The 26,840-nt window shown below is 38.4% G+C and overlaps 1 protein-coding gene across 10 annotated transcripts in view; it reads right to left on the bottom strand.

The window, feature by feature from the left end:
- Window positions 1-26,840, bottom strand: part of LOC128789976 (transmembrane protein 263-like) — a 200,804-nt gene that overhangs the window by 108,780 nt on the left and 65,184 nt on the right. For 6 of the 10 annotated variants that reach the window (XM_053946351.1, XM_053946353.1, XM_053946354.1 and 3 more), the window contains one exon: window positions 10,115-10,196. The exons of the other annotated variants lie outside the window; for them this stretch is intronic. In XM_053946351.1, coding sequence (XP_053802326.1) covers window positions 10,115-10,196 — 82 coding nt within the window. The remainder of the gene's footprint in view (window positions 1-10,114; window positions 10,197-26,840) is intronic. 10 annotated transcript variants of the gene reach the window in all.

Genomic DNA, 26,840 nt, shown 5'->3' with positions numbered 1-26,840 from the left:
GATTTGCTATGCACTTCCTTTCTATTATTTCAGAACAGAATTTTGACCACAGAGGAAGCCTGAAATATGAAATTGGATTGTGGGTTGGAAGCAAAAAGACAACTTCAATATGATGGAAAAGCACTCATTTAGCTTTCCTTGTGAAGTCTGAAATGAGACAGGCTAATTATACGTGGGAAATGTGTCCTATCCCTGAAGACAATGACTATTAAGAGGTTTATCAGAAAGAACATGTCAGAAACAGATTTTCCAGCAACTGCACTGTAACTACATTGAAATGAACATGTGTAAAAATGTGCACGTGTTTCTACCTAAAGCATCACCAAAAAGCCAGAATCTGTCCAAAAGCAATTGTCCATTGACATATGATTTGAAGAGCACATAAACCTGGTAAGATATGACAAACCTTTCTCCTCCTACTCAACCAGGTTTATAAATGGGCTGGTCTCTTCTTAGAAAGAAAAAAAGGAAAACAGCCAATTTCTACAGTCTACTTTCAGAACACCTCTAGCTTGTGCAATCCTAAGGAAGATTCACTTTTTGGTATGGAAAACAGGAGATGGGCAAGGCACTGGATTGTTTTTCTGAGTGTTTCAGGTACACACAGTCCCAACCTCCAACTGTCACATAATCCTTGCCACCAGTTGAAAGGGACAGGCAGAGTCATACTTCTGCAGTTTTTGGAAATAACAAGCCCCTTGAAAATTCCTGGCTAAACGTCTGTTTAACTGGGGTCGAACTTCTCGCTCTAAGTTTCAGGATATCTTAACAGCTGCCAAAGCTAGATGCCAAAAGCTGAACTCCAAGCTGTATATTTGGACACCAAAAATGAACCAACTCCTCATACACACGGAACAGAGCCCACTAAAACCAATAGGAGAAACAGATGCTAGTGCTCCTGAAAACACCCAGTTATATGACAGTGGACCAACAATAACTTAAAACCAACTATCAGAGGAAGAATAAGGTTGCTTTGCTTTTTTGTAGAAAACAGTCAAAAAGGCACAGTGAAATCAGCACAGATTTATGTGAAAAATGCATATTATAACTTAAAAATAGCATTACTGCTGCATAAGATGACTACTGCCAATAAAAGCCTCATTTTTCTGAATAGCAGTATATTAGTCATCCTCTGATGCCTAACAAAGAGAAAACTGGACAAAATGCAAGAAAGACCAACTGTGATGGATACTGAAGAGATGCTAACAAAACTGTTTCAGGCTTTATACTTATTGTGTCAGTGCTTTAATTCTATCTGCTTTCAAAGATTCTCCTGTCATTTGTCTTGCATACAATTATATCTCAGAAGGTGGGTACATTTAATCTACCTTTCATCACTTTTCTGGCTAGGGATTTATGTGGGTCTATCAAGGACCAAACAAAATGAGCTGCTATAAATGGCAGCTGTACTAAAGTTGTAGTCAAGTGATTAAAAAAAAAAGTCAGTAATTCAAGTTTCAGAGAGGTATAAGGACAAAATTTCTCTAGCAATTTCAGGATTGCACAAATCCCAAAAGGAGACATTTTTAAAGGAAAATAAAGAGAGTCAGGTACTGAAATACTATCAAAAGTCAGTGCAGGTGGGAAGCCAGAATCTTTAGTGTCTCCTGAGAATAAGCAAACTCTGCTTTCCTTCAATGCACTGGATATAGCTACTGGAGCCCATCTATTGCTTCTCATTCAGTTCCATGCAACGTATCACAAGTTATTTTGCAGGGCAAGATGATCATTAGGAACAGGCATTGTTAACTAACATCAGCAAATATCTGCAGGAATGGCAAACCTATTGTGAAATAATGGAGGTGAAGCCCTTTAAAAAAAACAACTTGGTATTTATATACCTTTATTAATCATAAAACACACTAATGAGCAAAAACTGGTGCAGCAAGGAACCTCTCAGAGGCTCTCGGGGGATTAATTAAGATAGACTTATTTGAAATAAAATTGTTTAAAAGGACACATGAAATGTAATCCAGGGCAAGGGAAATTCCCCATTTAAAGAAAAAGTTGTTTCTCATACCACTGATGAGATTTCTACACTTGTTTTGTAAATACAAAATTACAATGATTCCAAAAGACATGGAAGGCCTGAATTGTAGTTTTTGCATTTATGCTTATTGCCATATAATGAAGGAACATGTCAACATAAGAAGGTGACCTTGCATTATTCAGCAAAATATGAAGTTGACCTAGAAAGTGGTTACAATAATTTTGCCATCCAACAATGGTTTGCCTAAAATTTGCCTCTCATAAGGTCCATGTTTACTTCAGATCAGAGACCATCTTTGCTGAACATTATTGGATAAATGGTAGATGAGACCAGCAATAAAATTTTGAAACTGGGGTGAATCAGAACAGGACAGAAACATTAAAGGCTTAATCTAAATACTCATCTTGGAAAGGTTTACTTGAGGAACATCCCCAAAGATTCTAAATAAGATATATTCTCCTGCCAACAAGTGTTGTGCAAACTGTCTAATTAGGAGATGCTCTCATCTGCCAGACACAGGCTGCTTCACAACATGGCATTTCTGCCAAATCACTGTAAAGGAGATATGTCCCAATCTTAGTAAGATGCCCACTGCAGCTTCCCTTGTTGAAATGCTAGACATTCTTTTCCACAAACCCACCTAGGTACTATTTATCTTCTAATTAATTCACCCGGCAATATCATTGATTAAATGCAGATTCTTCCCTGCTTATTACAAGAGCCCTAATTTCCACTCCCTTCACCAGATTTAACTAATACTGGAGCTGGTTGAAGTTCCTGCCTCTTGTATCCTACAAAGACCAATGTTACTTTTGCCATGAACTGCTCTAACATGCAACTAGGACACATTCACTGGCATTTCATAGTATGGAGAGCTGAGGAAGGGAGAGCTCTCAAGTCAAAGAGATCTCTCACAGTTTAGTGTGGAAGCCAAGTTGGAAGAAGCATAAAGAAAGAGATGATGCTCTTTGGTGGCACGTAACTGTCCTGCATGAAATTTACAACTGGTTTCCCATAATGTCTCCCCTTTTATAGCATAATTATCACAGAGTAATTTACAATCAGCCTCACCAGTTGCATTAACAGTCTCTTGCAAGTTTATAAAAAGAAGATTGTAGCAAGAAATGTCAATTAAAAAGACATTAAAAAGGAGGCACTGTGAGAGAAATCAAGGTTCCAGTCCCAGCGTGCAGGAGGAACAGTTGGCACATGCAACCTTCACAACTTATTCAGCACCCTTCAGGGCTGAGCAAAGAGAGAATCCAAAGGACTCCAGAGGGAGCTTCTTACTGGGTTGAAAGGTGATCTCTAGGATGCAAAAAGAACAGAGGAGTATAATTATAAGAAGATGGCAAATTGTCTTGAGGATTCAAAAAAAGCAGTAGACAGCTCAGCCACTTGACACTGCAAGAATAATACAAATTTCTCTGGTTAGGTACAGCTACTTCCTAATTACATGGAAGTTGGGATCAGAAACTTCTTTCTGAGCTCAGAAAGTATACGAACAGCTACTCACATCCTCCAGGTTATTGTACATGTCAAAAAAAAAAATCCACCAATGCTGTGCTAATTTGCACAAAATTAATTCATGTAAATATAACTAAGGCAGGATTAGGATTGTGAGTCAGAAAATCAGGCTAACCTTCTTTCACTCTGCCTGATTAAAGCAGGGATCTGAAGAAGGCAAGACAGGGGTAGCAATTTGTTTGTAGCAACAGTTAACCTGAAGTGGATGTTATCCTCAGAGCAGAGAAGCAAAAGAGGAATGGAGAAAGGGCTTGTGCTGACAGTGCTGATGGTCCATTAACTACAGCAGTTCTGCTGCCCAAATGATCAAACTCAGGTTTAGCAGCAGTATGTCTTCTCACTCTACAAGGAAGGAACAGAAGGGGCTTGATCCAGCTTATCAATTTTGAGCTTTTAACCCAACTGACATGAATCTACTCATTAACAGAGACCTAAAATCTGAAAGAATTCATATTACTGACTTACCATATCACCTAAACATAACCTCCAGATTTCCTAATTGCTCTTGTGTTTCTCTTCACATCGCTTGAGCAAGACAATCAAGGATATTAAGACCACTTTCACGCACTTGATTAAAAGAATACAAACTACACTAGCTGAAAGCCTTTAAAAGCCCTATAGGCTTATGAAAAAAGGTGAGGTCATTACGCTCTGGTATTCTCAGCTGCCCTCAGCGGGTATCAGTCATCATTACAGCACTTGGAATCATAATGGACTCCAACAGTTTAATAATGATTGCAACACCCTTCCTAATGAGGTTGGTGCTGCCCTCTGATGTGAATATTCATAAAACTGGGCTGGTAATGGGTTCTGTCTTGATTAGCAGGCTGTGGTTCTGTATCATGTTTGAGAGACATCTTTTGATGCAAAAAAAAAAAAAAATCAAATTAAATCCTTGTTTCAAGCTGAGTAAATGAATTTGACTTTAGGTGATCAAGAGGGGAAAAACTTCTAATTAGAGACACAAGCAATCATCTTGTTCAGTGTTCTTTCAAAGAAGGGCTATAGGGACACAGAATCCTAATAAACCTTCCCTCAATCACATTTTAGATAAATGTTAAGGATTGAAATTAAATGTAATTAAAGTTTGTTAATCTGATATGGTTTCCACTGATAGTCCTTCGTTTGTTTTTTTTTTTTTTTTTTTTTTTTTTTTGCCCAGTTATCCTTTGCTTATTCCTGAGTCCTTCTCCTCTCTTACTACCACTACCATCTCATCCACCAAGGAAGGCAGAAAGGCAAACTGCTGCTTGGGATATCAGACCCCAGCTGTAATTAAATCGATGGTTTGGCACTTGCTCATACCAATCTGCCCCCACACTGCATATGGCAGTCACTGCTGCATCTGCTTTGAACACAGGGCTTTTCAGTTTCCATCACTGCAGAATCAGAAGTATGTTCCAAGTAATTAACATATCAACACTTCTGTTTCCTTTTTCTGAAGGCAGAGGTGGGCACCTAGTCCTCTCTTTGCAGTTGTTGACAATTTCACCCCATCACTAGAAAAGTATATGAAATTAGCCTCCAAATATTAGGATTTAAACTTCTGACCATTAAGTTAATAGAAAGACTTCCATTTTTTCCTACATCCAGAATGAGGCCATTACACCCTCTGGGATGCCCTTGAAGCCAGCCGACCCACAGAGCTGGAATTCATGGGATTACCCTTACAAATGCAGAGTTTCCTGTCAAATAAAACAAAAATTGCAGCTATCCTGCTGTTAATCTAGCCGGGCGGAAAGAGGCTGATTTGAGCTAAGCTGCTGCTCACTTTTGCAAAGAAGCCAACATTTATCCCTCTCTGTTCACACAAGATGTTCACTGCACAACAGGAAAAAGAAGAAGAGGAAGACAGGTTCTTTGTTCACCAGTAAGAATGGGACTAGACTGGAGGAATAATAATGTTGATAATGATAATAATGATAATGGTTTTGCATTCCAACATCAGAGTCATAGCAGAAAGAAGTCTGCAACAGAGACGGGATTTCTAACCAAATCCTTCTAATAGGCAAGAGGAGAAACAAAAGGAAGAACTGGAAGTGACTCTAAACGAAGGAAGGTCTTTAATTCACAGTACAAAACCTGAAACTGATGCCTAGTACCTCTAAACCTCTTACAACTTAAAAGGTGTTAATTTGAGCTATCTATCCCATTGCAGCTTCATGTAGTGCTGATCTGAATAAAGGGGATAAGACTGCCAAAAATACAGAGCAAATAACATCTAAGAGCCAGGTTTTTCCCTGCTCTCCTCCATTTATAATCAGCCAGAATTAACTTGGGCAAAACATGCCTTCCCATCCCTGCCTGGATGCTCAAAAGCGTGATGAAATAATGAATTCGTTACGGAATTCAGGCCTCTGCCCTCCCAGCCCGACTTCCCTTCATTAGCGCTCGCTCCGCCGCTGCGGGCGCGCCGCGCTGCTCCCGGCCAGCGGTGTTTGGAAGCCCCGGCACGTAGGTGCTCAACTGCGAGAGCGCTCGGTATCGCGGCGAGCAGCTGCTGTGTCACCGCCGGGCCTCTCCTGCGGCAGACCTGTCACTGGCCTCGGCAGCTCAGTGCCAAGCCCACAGACCACCGGGGGCCAGCAAGCAGATGGCTTATCTCAAAGTCTAATTATCGGTGCAGACTGAAAAGCCCGCAGCCGAGAGCAGCGTGGGGCAAGACTCTGTTGGGTTGCTGTTTAGGGAAAATGGTGGCAAAGCAGGATGGGTTAAGGATGGATGACAGATTTTCCTGCCAGGCTTCCAGTGCACCACAAGGTGTTAGGAAAAGCAGAGTTGAGTTCTGGTCTGAGTTCTGCTGACATCTGGCTTATTGTGAACAACACCCTAGGAAACATGAAATGGCTTTTACAAAAACAGAAACAAAATCAAAATTCTCCTACCATTCTTTTCAGGTTTTGCAGAAAATGGTGCAGCAGGAATTAACTATACTTCCTTCTCTTTTGTCTGCAGTAAACACTGCATGCTGCACAGACCAGAACAGACAGCTCAGAACAGATTCCATCCATACTTTTTTCTTCCTGAGCTTACAATGAAAAAACCCCAAATAAGTGAGCTAGCAACTCAATTTTAACCACACATGTTTCATTCATTATAAGAACAACAACATAAGCAGCCATATTAAAATGAAAAACCAACCAAGAAGTTCTGGGTTTTGTTTTTAAATCTAGGCAAATTAAGAGCTAATTCTCAGCTCAAATTAAGAAGATAGTTAGGCTGACCCAAGGTGAAGTCAACCCAGCATGCCAGTGTCCTTCTATGCTTGTCAAACAACCACCTCAACATCCTTGGGCTGGCTTGGGACATCCCTGTTCTGCACTGGACCTTGTTTGTGGTGCTTTCTGCTCTCCAGTAGCAGTAGGTACTAAGTCTTTTCCTAGACACCACTGATCCCGTATTTGCTCCTCCATCTGCAAAAGCTCTATGTTTCATCATCTAGATGAGTGTGGATGAGGTTAGGAGTCAAGTAACTCATTTCAGTTTGGAAAAAAACAATCAGTTTGCTTTCAATTGTGTCAGTTATCCTTCTGTATCTGAAAATGCTAATAACTGCTTTATTCCTGTTTAGCAACTATAACAAGAAATTCTCCAATGATGGAACAAAAGCCTGATTGTGGCAAGTCCTACAAAGGTATGAGAAGTCACAAAAGCAAGAAGAACTGCATTATAATAGATGGCCTTAGTGAGACAGACACTAATGAAACTATTTAAATGAAAACATAAGGAAAGGAAGACATATCTGAAACTCAAACAAAATATTCCTTAATTCTGGAAATTAATTGTAGTATTAATGAAGAAGACAAAAAGGGCCATATGTTGTTACATGAAAAGGGCCATGTGCAGTTACATGACAACCACATGGCTGAGGGCATCCCAAGGCTTTTTAAAGAGGAGAGCATTTGTATCGACATAATGAATTAACATTTGTATGTATTGCCTTCTACAGTCTCGAAGCAACCAACATTTGTTTTGCAACTCAGTATGCCACCAATTCTGTGTACTTCCCAGTAACCTGCCTTTTTGCACTCGTGTGCAAAACAGTCTGTGACAGGCATTTAGAAACTCCATTCCACACAGCCAAACATCACAAACTAGAGGAGAAGAGCAGCAGGAGATTGCTCACCCCATCTGCAAGGTTAGGGAGATGCATGTAACTAGACACAGAAGGAGAAGGCAGAAGAATACCCTCTAGCTGAGTATCTGCCTACCTAGAATTTTGTAAAATGCATTATGCTGATTAAAAAGAGACCATAAAATGTTAGTACGACTTGACAAATAAGCTGCTTATTCCACTGTACAGCTTATTCTTAGTGTGCCCCACAGTAAGTTGGAGCTACCTGCACATGACATAAATCAGCAGGCTGGCAGTGCTCTCCAACAGGCTGCCTCCCAGTCGGGGGCTGGAAATGTACAGTGAGAGAGCTCTACAAGACACAGCACAAATCTGCTCAGGCCATCTGAGGGGACATCTTTAAGCAGCTACTTTGAGAGTAAGATGTCCTGAGCAGCTGCCGTTCAAAGGAGGTTTGCACCTGCCACACTATCAATACACTGCTGCTGCTGCTTCTGTGACCATAATACAAATGGCTTTGGAGGTGTTGCCATGCTTGGGTATATTCAGTGCTTCATTTGTTTCTCTTGAGTAGTACAAACAGTCCAAACATGGGGCAAGGACTGGATCTTCAACACAGGGCATTAAATAGGACTACGTAACATTTGTAGCTCTAGATTTCAATTTTAACAATAAAGGTGTCAATAAAAAAAGGAAGAGGAATTTAAACACTGTCAGTAAAGCACTCCTAATTACATATCACCTGTGTCCCTAAGAGCCTGTTTGACTTTAGAGTTCACAGTATCCTTTTAATAATTCCAGCACTTCCCACAATTGCATGAAATATCATAGGTATAGAAGTATTCTATATTTTTAAAAAAGGAAACTTATATTGGAATGCATAGGCACAGTGAGATACAAAACATTGGCTGAAAGGGGCAATGGGTAGGACTCAGCAGACTGCTTTCCACAGCAATCTTTATCAGATGTTTACAGGTAACTTGGGAAAAGCACATAAAGGAATTAACTAGCCTACAGGAAACACCAGTTATGTTCTAAAGCAAGAACCTTGGATTTTATTTTTTTTTTAAGTGAGAATGATTGAAAAATGGATCAGATCAAAACCCCACCTTGCCCAGTATCTCTCTCACTTGGTTACCACACCTGGGCACAAATGAAGTGATGAAAAAGGCAAGTTCATAGTGAATTATACTTTTTCAGTATGTTCTCCTAGTTTCTAGGTATTTCCAGTTTCTAGGTGTTTCCATCTGAACTAAGGTACACCTGGTAACCTTGTGTTTAATAGGTCCTGATGAACCTTTCTTTCTCAAATTCTTCTTTTCCCTTTTCAGACCTATGTGAACTTTTGCATCAAAAATAACCCATGGCACTAAAATCCCAGTTCACAGATTCCGTAAGGAAAAAGAAATACTGCCTTTCATTTGTTCAAGAACTTTATTAATGATCTCCAATTCTTGAACTCTTCTGTTTTGATACCCACAATTTAAGACGCCTGTATCCCCAGTTTCTTCCACATAGTTTCCTTTTCACAGTACAGAGACTCCGTCTACTTGAATACAGAAATTGTTGTAAACCTTGAATTATATTTTCCACTTTACATCTTTCCCAGTCTTTTTTTGTTTCCCCTGAGATGGAGGGACTGATGATAGAAGGCACAAAGGAACACAAGCCACACAAAAAAACTGGAGATGAGGATGCTCCATGAATTCATTCAGTGCCATGATTATGTTTTTAGTTTTGTTCTATGTTCCTCTCCTAACAGTCGCTAACATTCCTAACACAAAGTTTGGCTTTTGAAACCTATTTGGTGGTGATTTTGAATGCTATTTATATTCATAAAAAACTGAATGCCCTGTCTCAAATCCTATTACAATGCTCTGAGTCTCAGCAAACTTATTTCTGCCCCATTCTTCCTAAGGACAGTTTGGATGATCATTAGGTTCAGTCAGGATTTTCTTCATTTCACCAGTGAGTCTAACTTATTAACTTATATTCAAAGCAATACCTAAGAACAATATATTAGTATTTATCCTTTTTCTACCTCAAAAAATCTTGTCCTAAATTCCCTTGGTAGAAAAGGACTGGACTAATCTGCTGCTTATATTCTCCCCAAAGCTTGACAGACATTTTAGATGCGACACGCTGAGTGTCAAAATGATGGCAGTTCTGTCACAACTAGACATAAGTAGGCACTTTCATGGATTACACAGGCTACTCGTGGCCTTTGAAGACACATCCAAAAATGAAGGAACATCTCTGCTCCAAAGCCACCTACACTGTTTAGCCTGTGTACCAAGTCCTGCTTATGTGTAGCTCATGTTGCATTGTCAGGACACCTCAGGCTCACTCTGCTAAAACCACAGCACTTTTACAACAGGACTTCATAAGAAGTCCCTAGTTTTAAGCAGCAGAACTACTAGAGAGCTTTGCTCAGGGGTTCAGCAATCACTATTGTCATCACTGTCAGCAGCTGACACTGCCAGTTCATCTGACACTTTGTGGTTTCCCAGCTACCCAGTCACCTCCATAGAGCTCCAGTAGAAGCAATGTTGTGAAGTGTTTCATCTCATCTGGTTTTTCCTCCCCTGCAGTTTCAGGTTGAGACTATGAGAGAACATACATGCCATTAAGCATCCCTTACTATGTCACCTACTTTGCTTACTTTACTGCTAGAAAGATTAAGAATTTTTCATCTTCCTTCAAAACACAGAAGTAAATAATTGTGCTTTGAACCCTCACCTTACCAAGCCTTTGACTTCTACCTATGAAAAACTTGACTATTTAGAGGTCTAGCCCATATATGTCTACATTTTTTAAATACTCTCTTTAATAGATCTCTAGGCTTGTAGAGACAGGCCTGAAATCTTGTGAAGGCACTCTTGCCACAAGATTAGCATTTGTATTCCTGCAACAAAGCAAGATTATTAAACTAGGTGAAGAAGACTGTTGTGGACACACCTGAGCATAATTCCAGAATATCTTACTATAAAAATACAGCTAAACATTTTGACAGAGAAACTTTAGGAAAGACAAGTATTCCTCCCTCCCTCACCCTACTATTCTCTCTGCAGATTCAAAGCATCTTCTCATGAACTCAAGTACTCTGAGAGGAACACTGTACAACATGCTACATCCCAACAGCCACCTGTGATTAAAGGTGCCTGATAAAAATATTTCATGGTAGATTCTTGATTGCCTCACACTTGGTCTCTAACACAGGAGACAGATGAAATCAATATTACAGTACATAGTTCCAACTCAGTAAAGCAGAATAGTCACATTCTACTTGCTTACAAGAATATAAATTAATATAATCAATAAATGAGTATAAATTGAAACATATTTTTGCAGAAGCATCAGGCATGTACATCTACTGCCTATCCACTCACAAGGAGAAATTAAGATTAAAAAAATCCGTTAGTAAAGTGAGAATATTATGTCTATACTTTTACTGCTAATAGATGTATTTCTTCTACTTTATTCTTTCACTTTCTGTCACTTTTGGCTTGTCCTTCTAGTAGCTAGGAATTTCAGAAGAATCAGCAAGTTTAATCAGTGGATGGGCCATTAGTTGGTCAATACAAATCCCTTTTTCCAATGTCAGAAAATGGTCTTGCTCTAGTAGAGACCGAACTGCAGAGTGTAAAATACTCAACCAAGAAGATACCTCATACACATTAGAAATAGATAATTATGTGGCAATATACTCTCATATTTAAAATGTCATTAGAGAGAGATGCATTGACTTACTTCAAATGTGTAGATTGCTTTGAACATTGGCAAAAGGGTACAATTTCCCAAGCACACTACCCATTGCCAACAAATCCAAAGTATTTCAAGCAGACACGATAAACAATAATGTATTTCAGGTGCTCTCTCTAACTTTATTTGCATGCATAACATAATGGAAAACATACCTGTGCTAACTAAGATTTTTACCTGTCATAGCAAGCTGGATGCCTTGTTCAGTAACAGTTACCACGCACTTCTCTTCTCCCAGCAACAATAAACCAGTCTCTTGTTTTGTCACTATACATGGCACCCTACAGCTTTTTCATAGTTTTAGGAGACTATCCCAGTTTTTGGACACATGGGAATTAAACCTGTCTTTTGCAAAATCCAGTAAGTCATGTGGTAAACTGGAATCCAGTTGTTACTGGCAGGTGCAGGAGCAGCTGGGCCAAAAGCACAAGCACAGCTCCTTCACTCAAGTCTCAGAATACTCACCGGACATCAGTAACAGACAGCTTATGCAAGGTGACAAACACACACCTTTCTGGAGAGTTAGGGCAGCACTGGAGCCTTTGCTATCTGCTGGAATTGGAATAGAATGGCCTGGAATTTTGTGCAGCATCTCTGGACAGGTGAGGTCTTGGGAAGGGTTTGGGTCCAGAGTCTCTCAGGCAGGGCTAGGACTTTCAAAATTAAATTTATTTGAATCAAGGAGCTAGTCTGTGTAACTTTATTTGGATAAAAATGTATGTGTCAAAATTAAATGGAATCATGCCTAACTTAGAGAATTAAATTCTTGCACTGCAGAGCAAACACATACAAAGCCTGTTTGTGTAGGGCATGTTTGCTATGGGAAACCAACCACAACCATTTCTAAGTTAATTAATGTTTGGTGTTAACAGATGCTTCATAACTGAGCTGCCATTTTCAAAATTCCTGTTCTTATGCTGTTAAGTCATTTGAACAAAGCAAACGAGGCTACAGGAACAAAGTGTTACACTCAGCAGTGGTTGCACTGATAATCACATTCCTGTAGCTGTTCTTCAGCTTTCATACACTGTACTTCTGGGATATCAGACTTCTGGGGGTTCTTGAGACAAAGACTTATTCCTAATGCTGAAAACAATGGTGTTCTATGACCCATGACTACACCTATGTAAACATAATACTCTGAGGGACTTCAGGCTGTAGGCTTGGAAACTAAGAAGCGTATCAAAAATCCAGTTAACTATTTTTTCCTGTTTTCTCTAGGATGTTTCTCTAAGCAAAGGTCTTAATTTCCTTTTAGCACAGCCTGAAAAATGACAGTAGAGAGAAATATATATGATCCTTTTTATTCTGTTCTCAAGTTCTGAATAAAGCTATGGATCCTTTTCTTTACTACAGATTTTCAAATCTGTGCAGATTTTATTGTTTGTTTTCTTGTTTTTTTTTTTTTCTTTAAATTATGCCACCCAACTGTGAAGGGGATAAAGAGAAAAATCAAATCATATCTACAGATAGGCAGTGAGCCAAGCAACATGGTGAGCAAGAAAATCCAGTGAGGTCCTCTTCCTCACCCCACCTGATTTAATAAAATCCAGACTACATCCAGTCAAGGATAATCATGGGGGCAGGAGGGGACACTGAAGTGCAAAGCATATTAATTTTTTGGTTTTGCTAGGACAGGTTGTTGGGAAAAGGCAGATTAGGAGGGCTACCCAATGCAGAATGACTCACAAGCTCACTGTTCCAATTCCCCAGGGATAAACGAACTTTTCTCTGGTGAAATCCGAGTACAGAGAAAATTTACATGACTGATGAATAGGTAACACAAGAATATTCTACTTATTTCTCTTCTAAATAGGCAACTAAACGAAGATAACTTGTCTACTCTTTATGTACAACCCTTATATTATAAAAAATAATTGAAGGTTCCCATTTTTAAGTAACATGAAATATGACTATTAAAACATATTCCAGTCAATGAGTTACTCAAAAATTATTTTAATAGTCATTATTGTTGAACTTGAACTTTGTGATTCATCACCTTAATTCTGAAGACTTTCTCTGTTCCCTGACTAGGCTTCCTAACCACTCCACTGAAAATACACAAAAGGCTTTCTGTAACTGCTTCCTTCAATTACACTTCAGAATGATGAAAATATTTCCAGTACATCAGCAGTCTTAAATAAATGATGAAATCCAGGACAGGCTTTCCAGAATAGAAATACTGGCTTTACCTACGGCACAGTGGCTTTGATTTCCCTGGTTATGAAGGGCTGCATTTTAACACCTTCTTACAGAAAAGTAAAACCTGGAGCAAAACCCAGAAGAGATTCCTCATACAAGCAAGGGCATTTCCAGAGGAGCTCCTAGCATTAAAGTTTACCCAAAGCTCGCTTGTTGCCTCGGCTTTCACCAGCATTCTCTGACTGCAGTAAACTCAAGGGAACTGAAGATGATGAGGGCAATAGATTTTTTTTTTTTTTTTTTAATTTTTGAAAGTAAATCCAAACATCTTGTAAAAGAAATTTCCCAATAAAACATGACACAGAAGCTAGGTATCTTTGGATATTTCAGCCAGTCTATTGAAATAATCTCAACCTTGAGCAAGAAGTGACAGCAATCATCTAATCTCTGTGCTTTGCAAGGCCACTGGCTCTGCTTAAGGAAAACTCCAAGTGGAGAACTACAGAAGTTCCATGGTACACATCCACCTTAAAAGACTGACCACCATAAAACAAACCCAAATTCTTCCTCTTTTAAAATACAGTTGAGGAGAAGCAAGAATACTATAGCTCACAAAAGCAAATTTTAGTGACAAGTAAATACTATATAATGAGGAAGAAAGGGAAGAGAGAATACAAAGTTCTTGGCAGTGGGAAAAAGGAAAAGAGCCTGCATAGGAGGTTGGGCAATTCCACTGGGAATATGAAATGGAAAGGGTATTTTAAGGGAAGAAAGATGAGAAGCACATGTGAAGGGGGAGAAAGTGTAAAGCAGAACAAAGGCTGCATTTAGGTGAGAACAGAACTGTGTAGGTGATTTCTTTTCAGATGCCGAGACACCAGATACCAGCTAGGTAGATCACTACTGGTTTTCCAAGTGTCTTAGGTTTCTAACATCATTCATTGCTTTTTCATTAATGTGGCCTTTCCTTTACTGCTTTGCTTCATTGAAGCCAGGTAGTTCAGTGCCTATGAAGGTTACACCTCTGACCTGAGCTGGACGAGTAAGAGATATATTCACAGAGCATTTTAAATTATTATAGTGAACTCACTGTCCAGTGGCTGCCTATTCCCCATCACATCCATTATGAACAACTATCAAATCCTCTAAAATACAGCAGCTCTTCAGAAACAGGGATGTTTTTCATACAGAAAGAACACATCAGACTTGAGTACTGCACACAGATACTCAGCCACATGATCAATGTTAATAATGTCTTGACAAAATTCTGTCACTCAGTATGGTTTTATATCTGCTTGATACAATATAGTACAGTTAACTAAGATGTTTATCAGAATTAAATTGCAGGAGTAAATGACACTACAAACCTCTTGTCCATAGTGACATTTATTTCGTTCTAAGTATGCCAACAAGTCATTAATCTAGACTATTTGTAAGTAAACAGCTACATGACCTGAACTTTAAATTAAACCAAAGTTTGAGCCTGTAGATAACAATATTTCTTTAAAGAGATCAGTCATAAATACTGTATGTTATGCAATGCTAGCAGACCACATTACTGTATACCCATATCTTTCATAATTTATTTTTCTAAATATTAGTTCTGAAAGTCCTAATACGGCCTACATATAAATCTTCTCTAGTCTGCTCTACTGGATAGTCATCCCTAATTGCCATTTTGGAATATCTTTATCTGAGTTATGCATCCATTCAGTTGCTTTTCCAGCAATTTAAAATAAGTTTAGCATACAAAAAAAATGCCAAAAAAGGCTAATTTAAAGGAAGTGTTAGGTGTTTCTTTAGATGTGTTAGCATATTTAGATGTTGAATACTATGCATCACAGGACTACTGAATGCCCTCTGCAATAATAGTGCTGGAGATACATAAAGGTTTGCTATTTCTTCTTAATATCTTTCACAGGATGCACTACAGGAACAAAAAGGAATAAATATTATGAAAGCCCACAAAACTAATGAGTAGCTAGTGTTGGAATGAAACAGCAAAGAAATTAAAAATCTTGCACCTATCAGATCTAGATGCTTCTCATATACATACAGGTATAGTATGTGCATGTATATATATTTTACAGATGCTACAAAAGAAAACTTAAATGGAGGAGCTAGAAATAAACTTTTAAATTAGAAAATTTCTTCTTTCAGGGGAAACCCCAAGCCATTAGCTGAATATACTTAGAGTTGTTTTCACTGTTAAAATCAGATAAGGTTTTTGCTTTAGGGAACTACTGTACAGGAACTAATGTATAGGAACTTCTTCCAAGTAAAGGAGTAAATGTAGGCACAAGATAAACTGGGCAGGCTTAGTCTCAGAAATAAATTAAAGTGCTGACCTCACCTAAATTCCTTTGTGGCAAGAGGGACAATGGTTTTTTCCCCTTGTGATGTCAAGATAATTAATTTTCATTAATTAAGTGGACTTTCCCTGTTCATATTTAAATCAGACATTGAAACCAACATGATGTAGTTTTGTGATACTGTCTACGTATAATCTCCCTATTCCAGAGGAAATTGGCTGTCCTCTTAGTAGAATCTCCCATGAAGATTTCCTAGTTTTCCCCACTTTCTTGCTGTCTCTGACTCCCCAAGAATTCCTGTTTTCTTTTTGTCTCTTTTAACTATGAAGAAACCTAAGAAACTCAAATACAGTCATTCAAACCTTCCTCCTTCCTTTTCCATTCTTATTTTGTCTCTGATAACTCACTCTGATTCCTCTGCTGTGCCTTCTTCTAATCCATCCAGATACCAGCAGCTTCACGCTATCCATTCCCCTTATTTCTAGTCTTCACTGCACAACCTCCAGCTCCTTCACTGCTGCCAGCAATGACATTTCACCATTCTCTTTGCTAGCCCTCTTACTTTGAGCTCACAGTTGCTTGTCCACTTACACTTTTCACTTCTATTTCTTAGATTCCACCTTTGCCTGACAGGTTTTATAGGGCATCCATTTCACTGAAAACATACGAGAACCTTTGTACAGCTAACTCCTGGAACTTGATGCAATACCCCCAGCTACTGGTTTCATCTGTCAGAACACACCTAAAAGAGGTAAGTTTAGGGATAGTTGAAAAGGTCTGTATTTTTCTTTAATAATGGCAGAATTTACAGGAACTTAATCAGAAGTAAAACAGACGTTAAAGTACAGGAAGTAAACAGAAGAGCAGTGCAATGCTAGATCATTATTGACCAGAGAAGGCCTTGAGAAGCTTGGAAGATGGTAGTAAGCTAGAGCCCTATAGACAACGAAGGATGTACTTATGGGTAGCCACACTGCATTGATTGTCATATTTTATTAGGAGGTCTTTGTGCAAAAACTTCTAGTTTGTGAATACTGGGCCATATGGACCTGGCTGGGCAAATACCATCTGGGCAGATTAAAGGGATCTGAAAGCAATTGGGTAAATAAAATCATAAGAAGAGATACTAATAGTTTTTGTTTGCCTTAGACTGATAAATACTAAAAAAATGCTTGACCTAGTTGTGGATGGACATGTTATGCCCTTGTAGGAAAAACTGTCTAATTAATTTTAATTTTATTCAGACCACATATTTATGGCTTCTTCTAATCCCATGCAGTGATGGTCATTTTCTGTAAAGAGCACAGAAAGGATACTTACTCTCTATGCAGCGAGGATAACTCAAAACCAGATACAACAGAAAAACATGCTCATTTTAGAGGCAGACATCAGGCATGTGTTTCTCTAAGAAGAATATTACTTAAAGCTGAAGTTCTTAAAGTATGGCTATTCCTACAAGGCAAAGAAAACTTCAGATAGACTATAGCCGAGCTCTTAATGATCGCTTCTCTTTCATTAGCTGTGGGTAAGAAGAGTAAGTAAAGGACTGCAAACGTATTCATGACTGTCATTAGCAAAAATGGCACTGTGCAAATCAATTTCCATGGATCCTGCTAGGATGGGCTTTCTAATTAGTCCATCATTAGACAGCTAACTTCTCACCACTTCTCAGACATCAAATAGTCCATCACCAACACATCACCTGAGTTAACAAGGAGAATTTTAATGAAATGAAGTCAAATTGGCTTCCACCACAGAAAACAGACAATAGGCTTTGTTACTAATCTTTCCCTATCCTCATTTCTACTTATTATTTTAGTTTCAGTTCTTATAAACCTTTTAGTTTGCATCAATAATCTTTTTAACCTCCTTTTACTAAAGAATAGAGCAGCTATAGGATGGAGGGGTGGGGAAAAATGCTCAGATAAAGCCAAATAAGGTACAAGTTGAGATTGCTTCTGGGTATTTCAGAGCTTTCCATTTTATGATGCTGAAATGTCAGTTTGCTGCTTGTGGTTTTAAATGGCAACAGCCTGTGAAAAGCATTTGCCTGATTGGCTCAGCAGTGTGGTTTAGATGAGCTTCCACCATGGTCATCCTGCTTCACACAGAGCAGATGCTCCATTCCAAATGGTGGGGTTTGGGCTTGAAAATCCTATCAAGCAGGCACAAAAAGGGAAACTCCCTTAAGATTAGAAGTGACTTGACAAACATATACATAAAGGAATAAAAGAATGCTTAGCAAAGATGAAAAATCTCTTCCTGAACAGTGTAGTCATCTCAGTATTTGAATAACATCAGTATTTCAGTAACAACATCAGTATTCCTACTTTTTTTTAATTGAGGGGAAAACATTTAAAAGCCTAAATTCTACATGGACATGTCCTTAATTTAAAATAGCTGTTCCTGCCTGAAGGAAAATCTGCTGCCCTACTGTTCAGACACAAGTCTGTCCATACCAATTTTCTAGTTTTCTGTATTTCACCTCCCTTTCTTCTTTATTACCAAGGACATTTACATGAAACAGTATTTTTGCTTTTAAGAGTTCATCTGTTCCTGCTGCTTATCCCCTCACCTGAAGTCATAATCCTCCATTTGTGATGACATAATAATTTCCACTGCAACCAACTGCGATGCCACAAACAGAGGATTATGACTTTAGGTTGGAAATAAACAGCAGGAACAGATGAACACTTAAGAAACAAAGATCCTGTTTTCATGCAAATGTCTTTTGTCATCAAGAACAAGGTTAGAGAAATTCAGAAAATATATGATAAGAGCAAGCCAGCAAAATTGGTACTAAAGAGAAACTCTCCAAATTTTCCAGGAGGCATTCAGCTGCTCTTTCAAATTAACTTCCTACATAACTAGGAATTTTAAATGTTTCTGAAACATAGGTAACTTTCTATTTGATTGAATTGCCAGCATAATGTGATCTGAATTATTGACGTCTTCTCACCAGCAGGGCTCAGGCACTTTGCCATAGGGGTCATGACTGAATGAAAAGCCCCCAGAGAGTGGGAACAGAGGGAAATCATCAGAAATAGAGCCAAGAGAAGTTTCTAGCGTCAAAGTTCAGCTGCTATTTTTCTCCCACTTCTTCAAAACTAATAATTCTCCAATTTCAGAAGTATCACTAACTAAAGAAATACTCAGGTGGATCCAAACAGCATGAGCAGCAGAAGCAATTTGTGTTTTAATTTAGTTGGATCAGCTTTGAGGTTGCTGCAATTATAATTACAGGGCTGCAACAAATGGTGAAGCTCCCTCTAAATTTAGTCTGAACACAGCCTATAAGATGCAGTCCAAAAGGACACACCTAACAAAGCAGAGGAAGTATTTTTGCTGTGGTTAATGAATGGATAGGAAAAAATGAATCCATGAAGAAGAAAAACATCTGAATTTATCTTTCCTCTTGGAATAAAACCAACTTCTAAGCAAAACAGTTTAAGAAAAATTATCGACATTTTCACTATGAACGTTTTGCTTTAAAATGGCAGGTATTCTAGAAATAAAAATTCAAAATACAGGCTCAGAAACATTTTCTGTGTTAAAAAAATGGTTTAGGTTAATTGTATTTGTTTACAGCTCAGATGTGCTCATAACATCACCACAGTGGTGATCAGAACTGCTCTCCTAGTTCATGAGAAGTAGAACTGGGATGGATGGATAGGTATGACCATACTCCTCTCTCAAGTAAAGATTCCAGGTGTTAGGGGAGCAGGGACTGGCTGTTGAATGTGTGAGCATACATTTATTTATTTTACTAGAGTAAGTATACTTACTTACTGTCGGAATCTCACCCAGATTGGGTGACTCCGGGTGGTGGTAAGGTCTCTCCTCCAACCCGTGCCTTCAAAGAAAGACTCTGTAGTCTTCAGTCATCTGGTCTCAAGGCAGTTTATTGCATGTTATCTCAAGGCACACAGACTTCCTGACATTCTCCCTGACTCCTTCTCCCTCTGTGTCTCTCTCCGTCTCCATCTCTCCCGCCCAAGGGGCTGGTGCCATCTTTTATATCACACATTACGTATTAAATGTTTATAGTTTTTCCCCAAAGCCTATTACCTATATTGAACAGTGGCTTTCTACTCTAAACCAATCTGTGAGTGCCAACATCACCAAGAACATGGGGAATAGGAAGGAGAAAGAAGAAGGACAGGGCACGCCCAAATTCCTCCATCTTAGAACCTCTGACCCCCATGTACAAAACTCAGACCCCTCTGTACAAGGCCTAAAACCCCCCTGTACAGCACTCAAAAATCCTACCTTTCACTTTGTGATTACTTCTATTATAATATCTAAACTTTTGTGGTTTCTTGTTCTTCCTGCAAAGTTGGTAAATTGTTCCATGGGTCAAACTCAAAACCACAGGGGTTTCTGGCTGCCTGCCAGGGTCTCACAGGCTTCTGCCCTGGACCCGGAACATCCAAGAGTGTCTGAGGGACACCTTGGGTTCCGACAACTTACCATACTAAGCATTCACAGCTGTAAGTTCCCCCCCCCCACCCCGGGACTTTTGCCCACTTGCAGCATGGTGGCTCTCAAATGTAAACTGCTGTGCCCCTCTAAAGCCAGGAACGTGGCCTGACACACACCCCCAGAGCACATGCAAAATGGGACAGGGGCTCAGCACTCCAGTATCTTGTGTTGAAAGGTTACCTCATGTCCTGAAATGGATCTAACACACTGAGGCAGATAACCCTAATGTGATTTCTCATTTGTTCTTTAGTTTTTACTTTTCAAAGATGCAGGGACCTTGGCTTAGATCTATCCATCCTAGTTTTAAGCAGCTGACTGAATCCCTAAATGAAAGGCACAATTTTCCTTATCTTCCTACACAAGCAGGACCTGCAGAAGATGATTCACACCAAGTTCTGAATCACCCTTGTGAAGTGCCTCACTGGCCACAGAAGGAAGGGAGTGATGAACATTCATGAAGGGCAATGTCTACATGTACACACCACTCAACTCTCCAGTTCCTGAGCAATCTAATTCCATCCCACAAAAAGTCTTGCCCACTCAGACATACAGCAGATGATCCATGGTCTTCCAGTGCCAGCAGCAAACTTTTCAGCCTGCTGCTCACAGCACTATGTTCAGACAACCATTCTGTGGAGTCTCTGCTGAGAAGCAGGGGGAAAAAAGTATCCTGCTATTACACTGTCACATTTCATGAACATACTACAGGCTAATTTTAAATTAAAGTGTATTTTAAATAAATTTTAGGCAAACTACACCTTTATCTTCTCGTTTTTATTGCATGAATTTGCTTTTTTTGGTTTTAAAGTAGTATTTTACCAACCTAATTGAAATTCAGAAAGAAAAGGATCCCAGAAAGAAAAACAGAACATAAAACCAAAGGTGCAAATTTTAAAGAATTTCTTCTTTAAAATGTATTCTTCCATACAGCTGTTCCTTTAAGCCAACAGTGCTCAAAGAAGCACAGAAATCAAATATCTAAAAATTGGTGTTTAATAATTAAGTTACATAAATTGAACATAATTAAGTTATATCAGCTGGGCGTGTGCTATGTCTATTTGAATTATGAGGTCAGCAGTAAAAGCAAAACAGAATAGATGATAAGAAATTGCTATACACTATTCCAACTTACATTAAATGTGTCAAGATATTCAGACTCTAAAACAGCCTTGAGTAAGTCTAGGAAGCTAGTTTATATTTAAAATTAATAGATCAAATTAAAAAGTGAAATATGAAAAATTAAAACATCTCTCCATTATTGCCAGTTTGATAAAATGAAAAAGGAAGAGGAACAAATGAAACTATTTCACTCTCAAATCTGCTTGCAGTTTTTGATGTGACCCCCAAGCCATAATTCTCAAATCATCCCAGAAGAAAAATTACCCATTCTTGATAATCTCTAAAAGTCAGTTTTCTTAAAAACATTTTTGCTTTTACTACTAGATCTCTTAGAGAATTGTTCAGAGAAATTTGAACCCAGCAGGCTAAATCATAGTATTTTATACACTTGAAAAGACATGTTCAGTGTCCAAAATGTCTCATCCATAAAAGCACTTGAGACAAATCTGCAGTCCAACATGAAGTGCCAAAAAAAAACCCAAACAAAATAAAAGTAATCCAAACCCTGACCAAAAAAAAAAAAACCCAAAAAAAAAAAAAAAACCCACAAATAAAAGGGATACAAGAAGTTATAAGAAGTCATCTAGTCTATCCATTGTCCACAGAAGAATCAAGGTTTATGGTTTTCCTGAGAAAAAATCCAACAGCAGATGAGAAAGAAATCCAACAGTCCAGACTCCATGATATCCCAATCTACTTCAAAATTTGATAGAATTCCTTCTGTTAGAAGTATTACCCAACTTGCATCTACCTTACTAGAGCAGTTTAGAGTTCTTTACCACTTCTCCTATCCACACTGTACACAAAGGATTTTAAATTTTTTTTCAGCAGACTTTTACGTGTTTGAAGATTATTTTTAAAATCCCCTCTCCTATCTTTTCTTCTTTAGATTAACCAGCCCAGATATTTCAGTTCTCTTCCAAACACCAAGTTATCTAAGGCTGATCATCCTCACTGCTTTCCTTTGCACTCCCACTGCTTCGCCTCCTCCCTGGAGGCTGCTCAGAACAAAACACCACACTTCAGTTTGGGCCTTAGGGATTACTTCAGGAGGCTTGTTGTGTGCACTCTGACATCCTTTTCACAAGTCTAACCCTTCAGCCCTGTTGGACCACAGATTAAACATTATCATTAGATCTTTTTTCTACAGAACTGCCCACTAGCCAGTTATTCTCTACTCTGTGTTCATGCATTTTATGTTCTTTATTACTCTCAAGTCTAGGAATTGATGTTTTTCTTCACATGGTGTCATCCCACTTTCCTCCCAGACCACTTCTCCAACCTGCTAAGATTATGCTCAATTCTCACTGTGCCCTTCAACATATTTGCAGTCCCTCCCAAGTGCACATCATTTGCCAACTTAGTAACTGTGATCCAGATGACAGAATGAAAAGCACTAATGAATGTGCTGAGTATTACTGGTCCAGAACTATCTCCCTCCCTCCAAGAGTGACTCAATGGGTACAGCAAGAAACCTGATTTTACACTCTTCACACTGGAGATTCAGCTCTTTTCCAGGTACAAATACTACATGAGGAATTTTCTACTTTATTTCCCAACACAGATCTTTGGCAGACACTCAAACTGCCCACAAAATGATACCAAGATACTATTAAACATGTTACTGAAATTTATATTGGCAGAGACAAACAGAGCAATCTACTATCTCCTCACCAGAGGACCTCTGTCTCAAGCTTTATCTGAGAAATTACATTTATGTATGAGCAGATGTTTCTTCACATACAAGGCAGTTAAAATGAACACACTAGTAACAAATTCAAGTGCTGAACATTTTGATAGGCACCAAAAAAACCCCAGTGTTTTAGTCTTTCTATAACCAGAATAGACAAGGATTCTGAACACAATTGCACTGTGTTGATTGTACATTAACTAATTTTTCTATTCCTGATAAAGATGAGGACAGACTTGGCTTCTCTATACCTCAAGTGAATCCAGGCATTTGATTATGTCCACAGAAAGGAAATTCTTTGACAGGCTTCATCAAGGAGATATTAAACACATATTATATATGAATTCATCCTTACTACAGCTCTTATTTTGATATTATCTGACTTTAGAGAAATTGAGAAAAAGGCATCACTTCTTCAGAAGATAAAGTATGTTAACTAATGACAGTGCTTTACTGAGACATTTTTTTTATAAAGTCTGCTAAAGTACATGTTCAGTGACCACCTATGGCAGGATCAAACACTGAACTTGAGATACCAGCCACTGTTAAAGTCGTTATAAAGGAAATAAGTCATTTTATTTGCCCTGGAATTCAAAAACTTATCACTAGATTTTTTTTAAACTCAGGAACGCATCTAGCTCATTAGGATTACTATATATGCCATATATATTTTTAGTATGGTGTCAGGAAAAGAAAATACATCTGCTAAAACAGAATGGCAATAAAAACATTAGACAGACATCTATCTGCCTTCCTTAGAAACCCAATACAGTATTGTTGTAATTTATTCTTAATAAATGATCATCAATTAATATTTTTACATGAGAAGTTTATAGTGATGAACGTCTGATTTTAAAGTAAAGAATATAACTGGAAAATAACTACATGCAGAATGCCTTCCAAAAGTGTAGCAGAAGGAAAATGTTTTGCTTCCCATGTTAACCTCTGCAAAATTATGTACTGAGAAAAGAAAGTCCTTGCTCGACTCACAACAATGTAAGCAGTGCAGTAAACTGTAGTAACTGCAGGAAAAGCTGGCCCTGATGATGCACTGGGAGCTCTTCATCTTAAAGAGGATTTCACACATTCTAAGCTTCTTCAATCGAAGAGGAAATCAATGTTTACTACCCAGAGCAATACGTGGAATTAGTTCTCATCCAAACTCTGAAAAGTCATTTATTTTCTATCCTTGAAAGAGCTCTACATCTCAGAAGGTTAGAACACATTGAGTAAGGTCTCTACAAATAATCTTTAATCCTCCATTTCAAACTCTTCACTCTACCTCCACAAGTTACATTTGGGTGAATAATAACTTTTTTAAAAGAGAACTGGATATTCTAAAACCTTGTTTTTAACCAACTAATAAAACTGGAACCATTAATAAGGGGCCTTTGCTTCCAAGGGCAAATGCATTGGAAATACTACTTCCCCCGAAGCACTCACTAGAAATTAATTGTTTCACAGCTTATAGTCAAAGTACCAAATCAGATAAAAGTCACAAGCTAAATTTCTTGTCAATGATCATCGAAATTGGAGAGATATGCAAGATCAGCTATCACAAATATTAGAAAGAAGCTTACATGTTAATAAAGCTGACACTGCAAATCCCTTTGCATTTAGGCCTCTGTCCATGTTAAATAGCTGTATATATGAACTTGTGATCCATTACAAATGTACAAGTCAACAGAGCATGCCAGCTGAATTTAGATACAAATGACAGAGATCACAAATGTCTACTGACCTTTCTGCCAGAGGGCAGGATCAGGAGGAGGGGGAGGGATTCTACTTCTCCATTTTAACTGCATACCATAAAAGCAGAAATTGGAAAACAATTCCTTTAGTGTCTTCCCAACTAATAAAATACTTTAATTCTGGAAGACTCTTTCCAGTACTACTGATAAACATTCCAGGATTAAACAAACATCAGGTTCATACACCTGAGGAGTCAGTGAAAGCTATTCCCTTTCCATTACCATTATTCTTTGCTCCTCTGCTTACACACAATACACATGAAATACACATATGAAGGACAATGTTTGATAATTGTCTGTATTTGAAGTTGATTCATTACAAACAAAATGTTACCAAGACTAACACACCATCTGACAAACCACAGGCTTGCAGCTTTCAGCTGGCTGGATAAACTTGTCCAAATCTGAAACTCAGCCTGTGTCCTGTGAGATCACCCCCATTTCATCAGCCACTCACTGCCATAAGCAAGGCAAGAACACATGAGCCGACAGCCTGAGAGCTTTGACTGTGCCAAGAACTCAGAGCTTCTGCTCCTTAGCATAACTTTCATGTACAATCTTGACACAATTATCTACATTTCAAATCTTTTCTGCAGAATGTTAGCAAATTTTTAGCCTGCTTCTTAAAATTCAGATGGGAATCCCACAGCTTGACAAGCTTTAACTTCTTCATCTCTTGAATGAAGAGTTCTGGATATAGAAAGAATAAATAGTCAAAAAAATTCTCCCATGTCTGCTTTAATGGACTAGATCACAGTTCCTGTGAAAGTACTCATGCGCAATTTAGCATAATCTGATTTATTTTTAAAAATTTAGATTTACATTTCCAAATATTCTTTAGAGGGACCAAAATAGCACGGCAGTACTATTGGGGAATGCTGCATTATTAAAACTATAAATCCCTCCAAAACGAAGATAAGTAATTTTACTTTTTTCACAGTGTTGAGAAGAATAAAAGTGGTTTCCCAAAATTTCAGTAGACAATTTAACACCTTATTCAACTAAAGTGTTTTGGTTTCAACACTTTATTCAACCAAAGCAAATATCTTGTTGCCAGTGTTGTTTCTCTGAGGAATAATGGGTGCTTTCTAAAGACATACAGGTTTGTAAAACCCAGGCTCAAAGCAGTCAAATTCATGTCTTAAAACCAGTATGTGCTCAAGGTACCCAAACTTTAACTGGATTTAACTGCTGTCTGAAACACTCAATTAGCAAGTCTCCTTTCCTGAACCACTGTTGAAGTGACCCAACAATTAAAAGGTGCTCATATACCACGCCAGAAAATAAGTTTACAATCTAAGTAACATTACTAAATTAGGAGTTAAATTGTCCACAGATCAGTATAGATTAAGGGCATTTTTCTGTTTTGGGTTTTGTTTGGTTTGTTAACTGCACTAAAAAGGCAGTCTTCTTACTACTGAGTTAATTTGGGGCATAATTTTCAGAAACATGCATCCACAGCATGTGCACATTACAGCACCTAATTAAAACACAATCAATCAACTGCTGCTCTTGCTCAGAAAAGTTACAGAAAAATTCTGAACTCTAATTTCCATCAGGAAAAAAAGTACATTATGCCTGCCCCTCCTTCACTCCCCTGGTTCTTTCAAGGCAGCCTTTCAGTCTTCCCTTCCTCCAACTGTACATGAAAATTATTCCTTTTCCTTTCTTCTTACATATATCCCTATTCATATTAAAAAACCCTTAGTCTTCCTATATATATATATATATAAAATATAAAGTCTTTCACCTGTGATTTAGTTTTCTGACAAGCCTAGGCTTTACCATTGGTTCATTTAAATTCCACAGCCTGAGAAGAGTATATGCATTAGCAAGACATGGAACCATTTGTTTCAGCCTTGCCTGAGAACTCGAGCTGTGGGACCAACCTAGCAGAGTGCACCTGCCCTGCTGAGAAACCCCACTGCACACAGGGGCACCAGCAAGCAGGTCACACACCACATGGAAACAGGTCACAGCTTCAAGGAAG

The sequence above is a fragment of the Vidua chalybeata genome, chromosome 6 (assembly GCF_026979565.1).
Source record: "Vidua chalybeata isolate OUT-0048 chromosome 6, bVidCha1 merged haplotype, whole genome shotgun sequence".
NCBI lineage: Eukaryota > Metazoa > Chordata > Aves > Passeriformes > Viduidae > Vidua > Vidua chalybeata.
The sequence above is the reverse complement of the archived record's forward strand: the minus strand, read 5'-3'. Positions and strand labels throughout refer to the sequence as shown.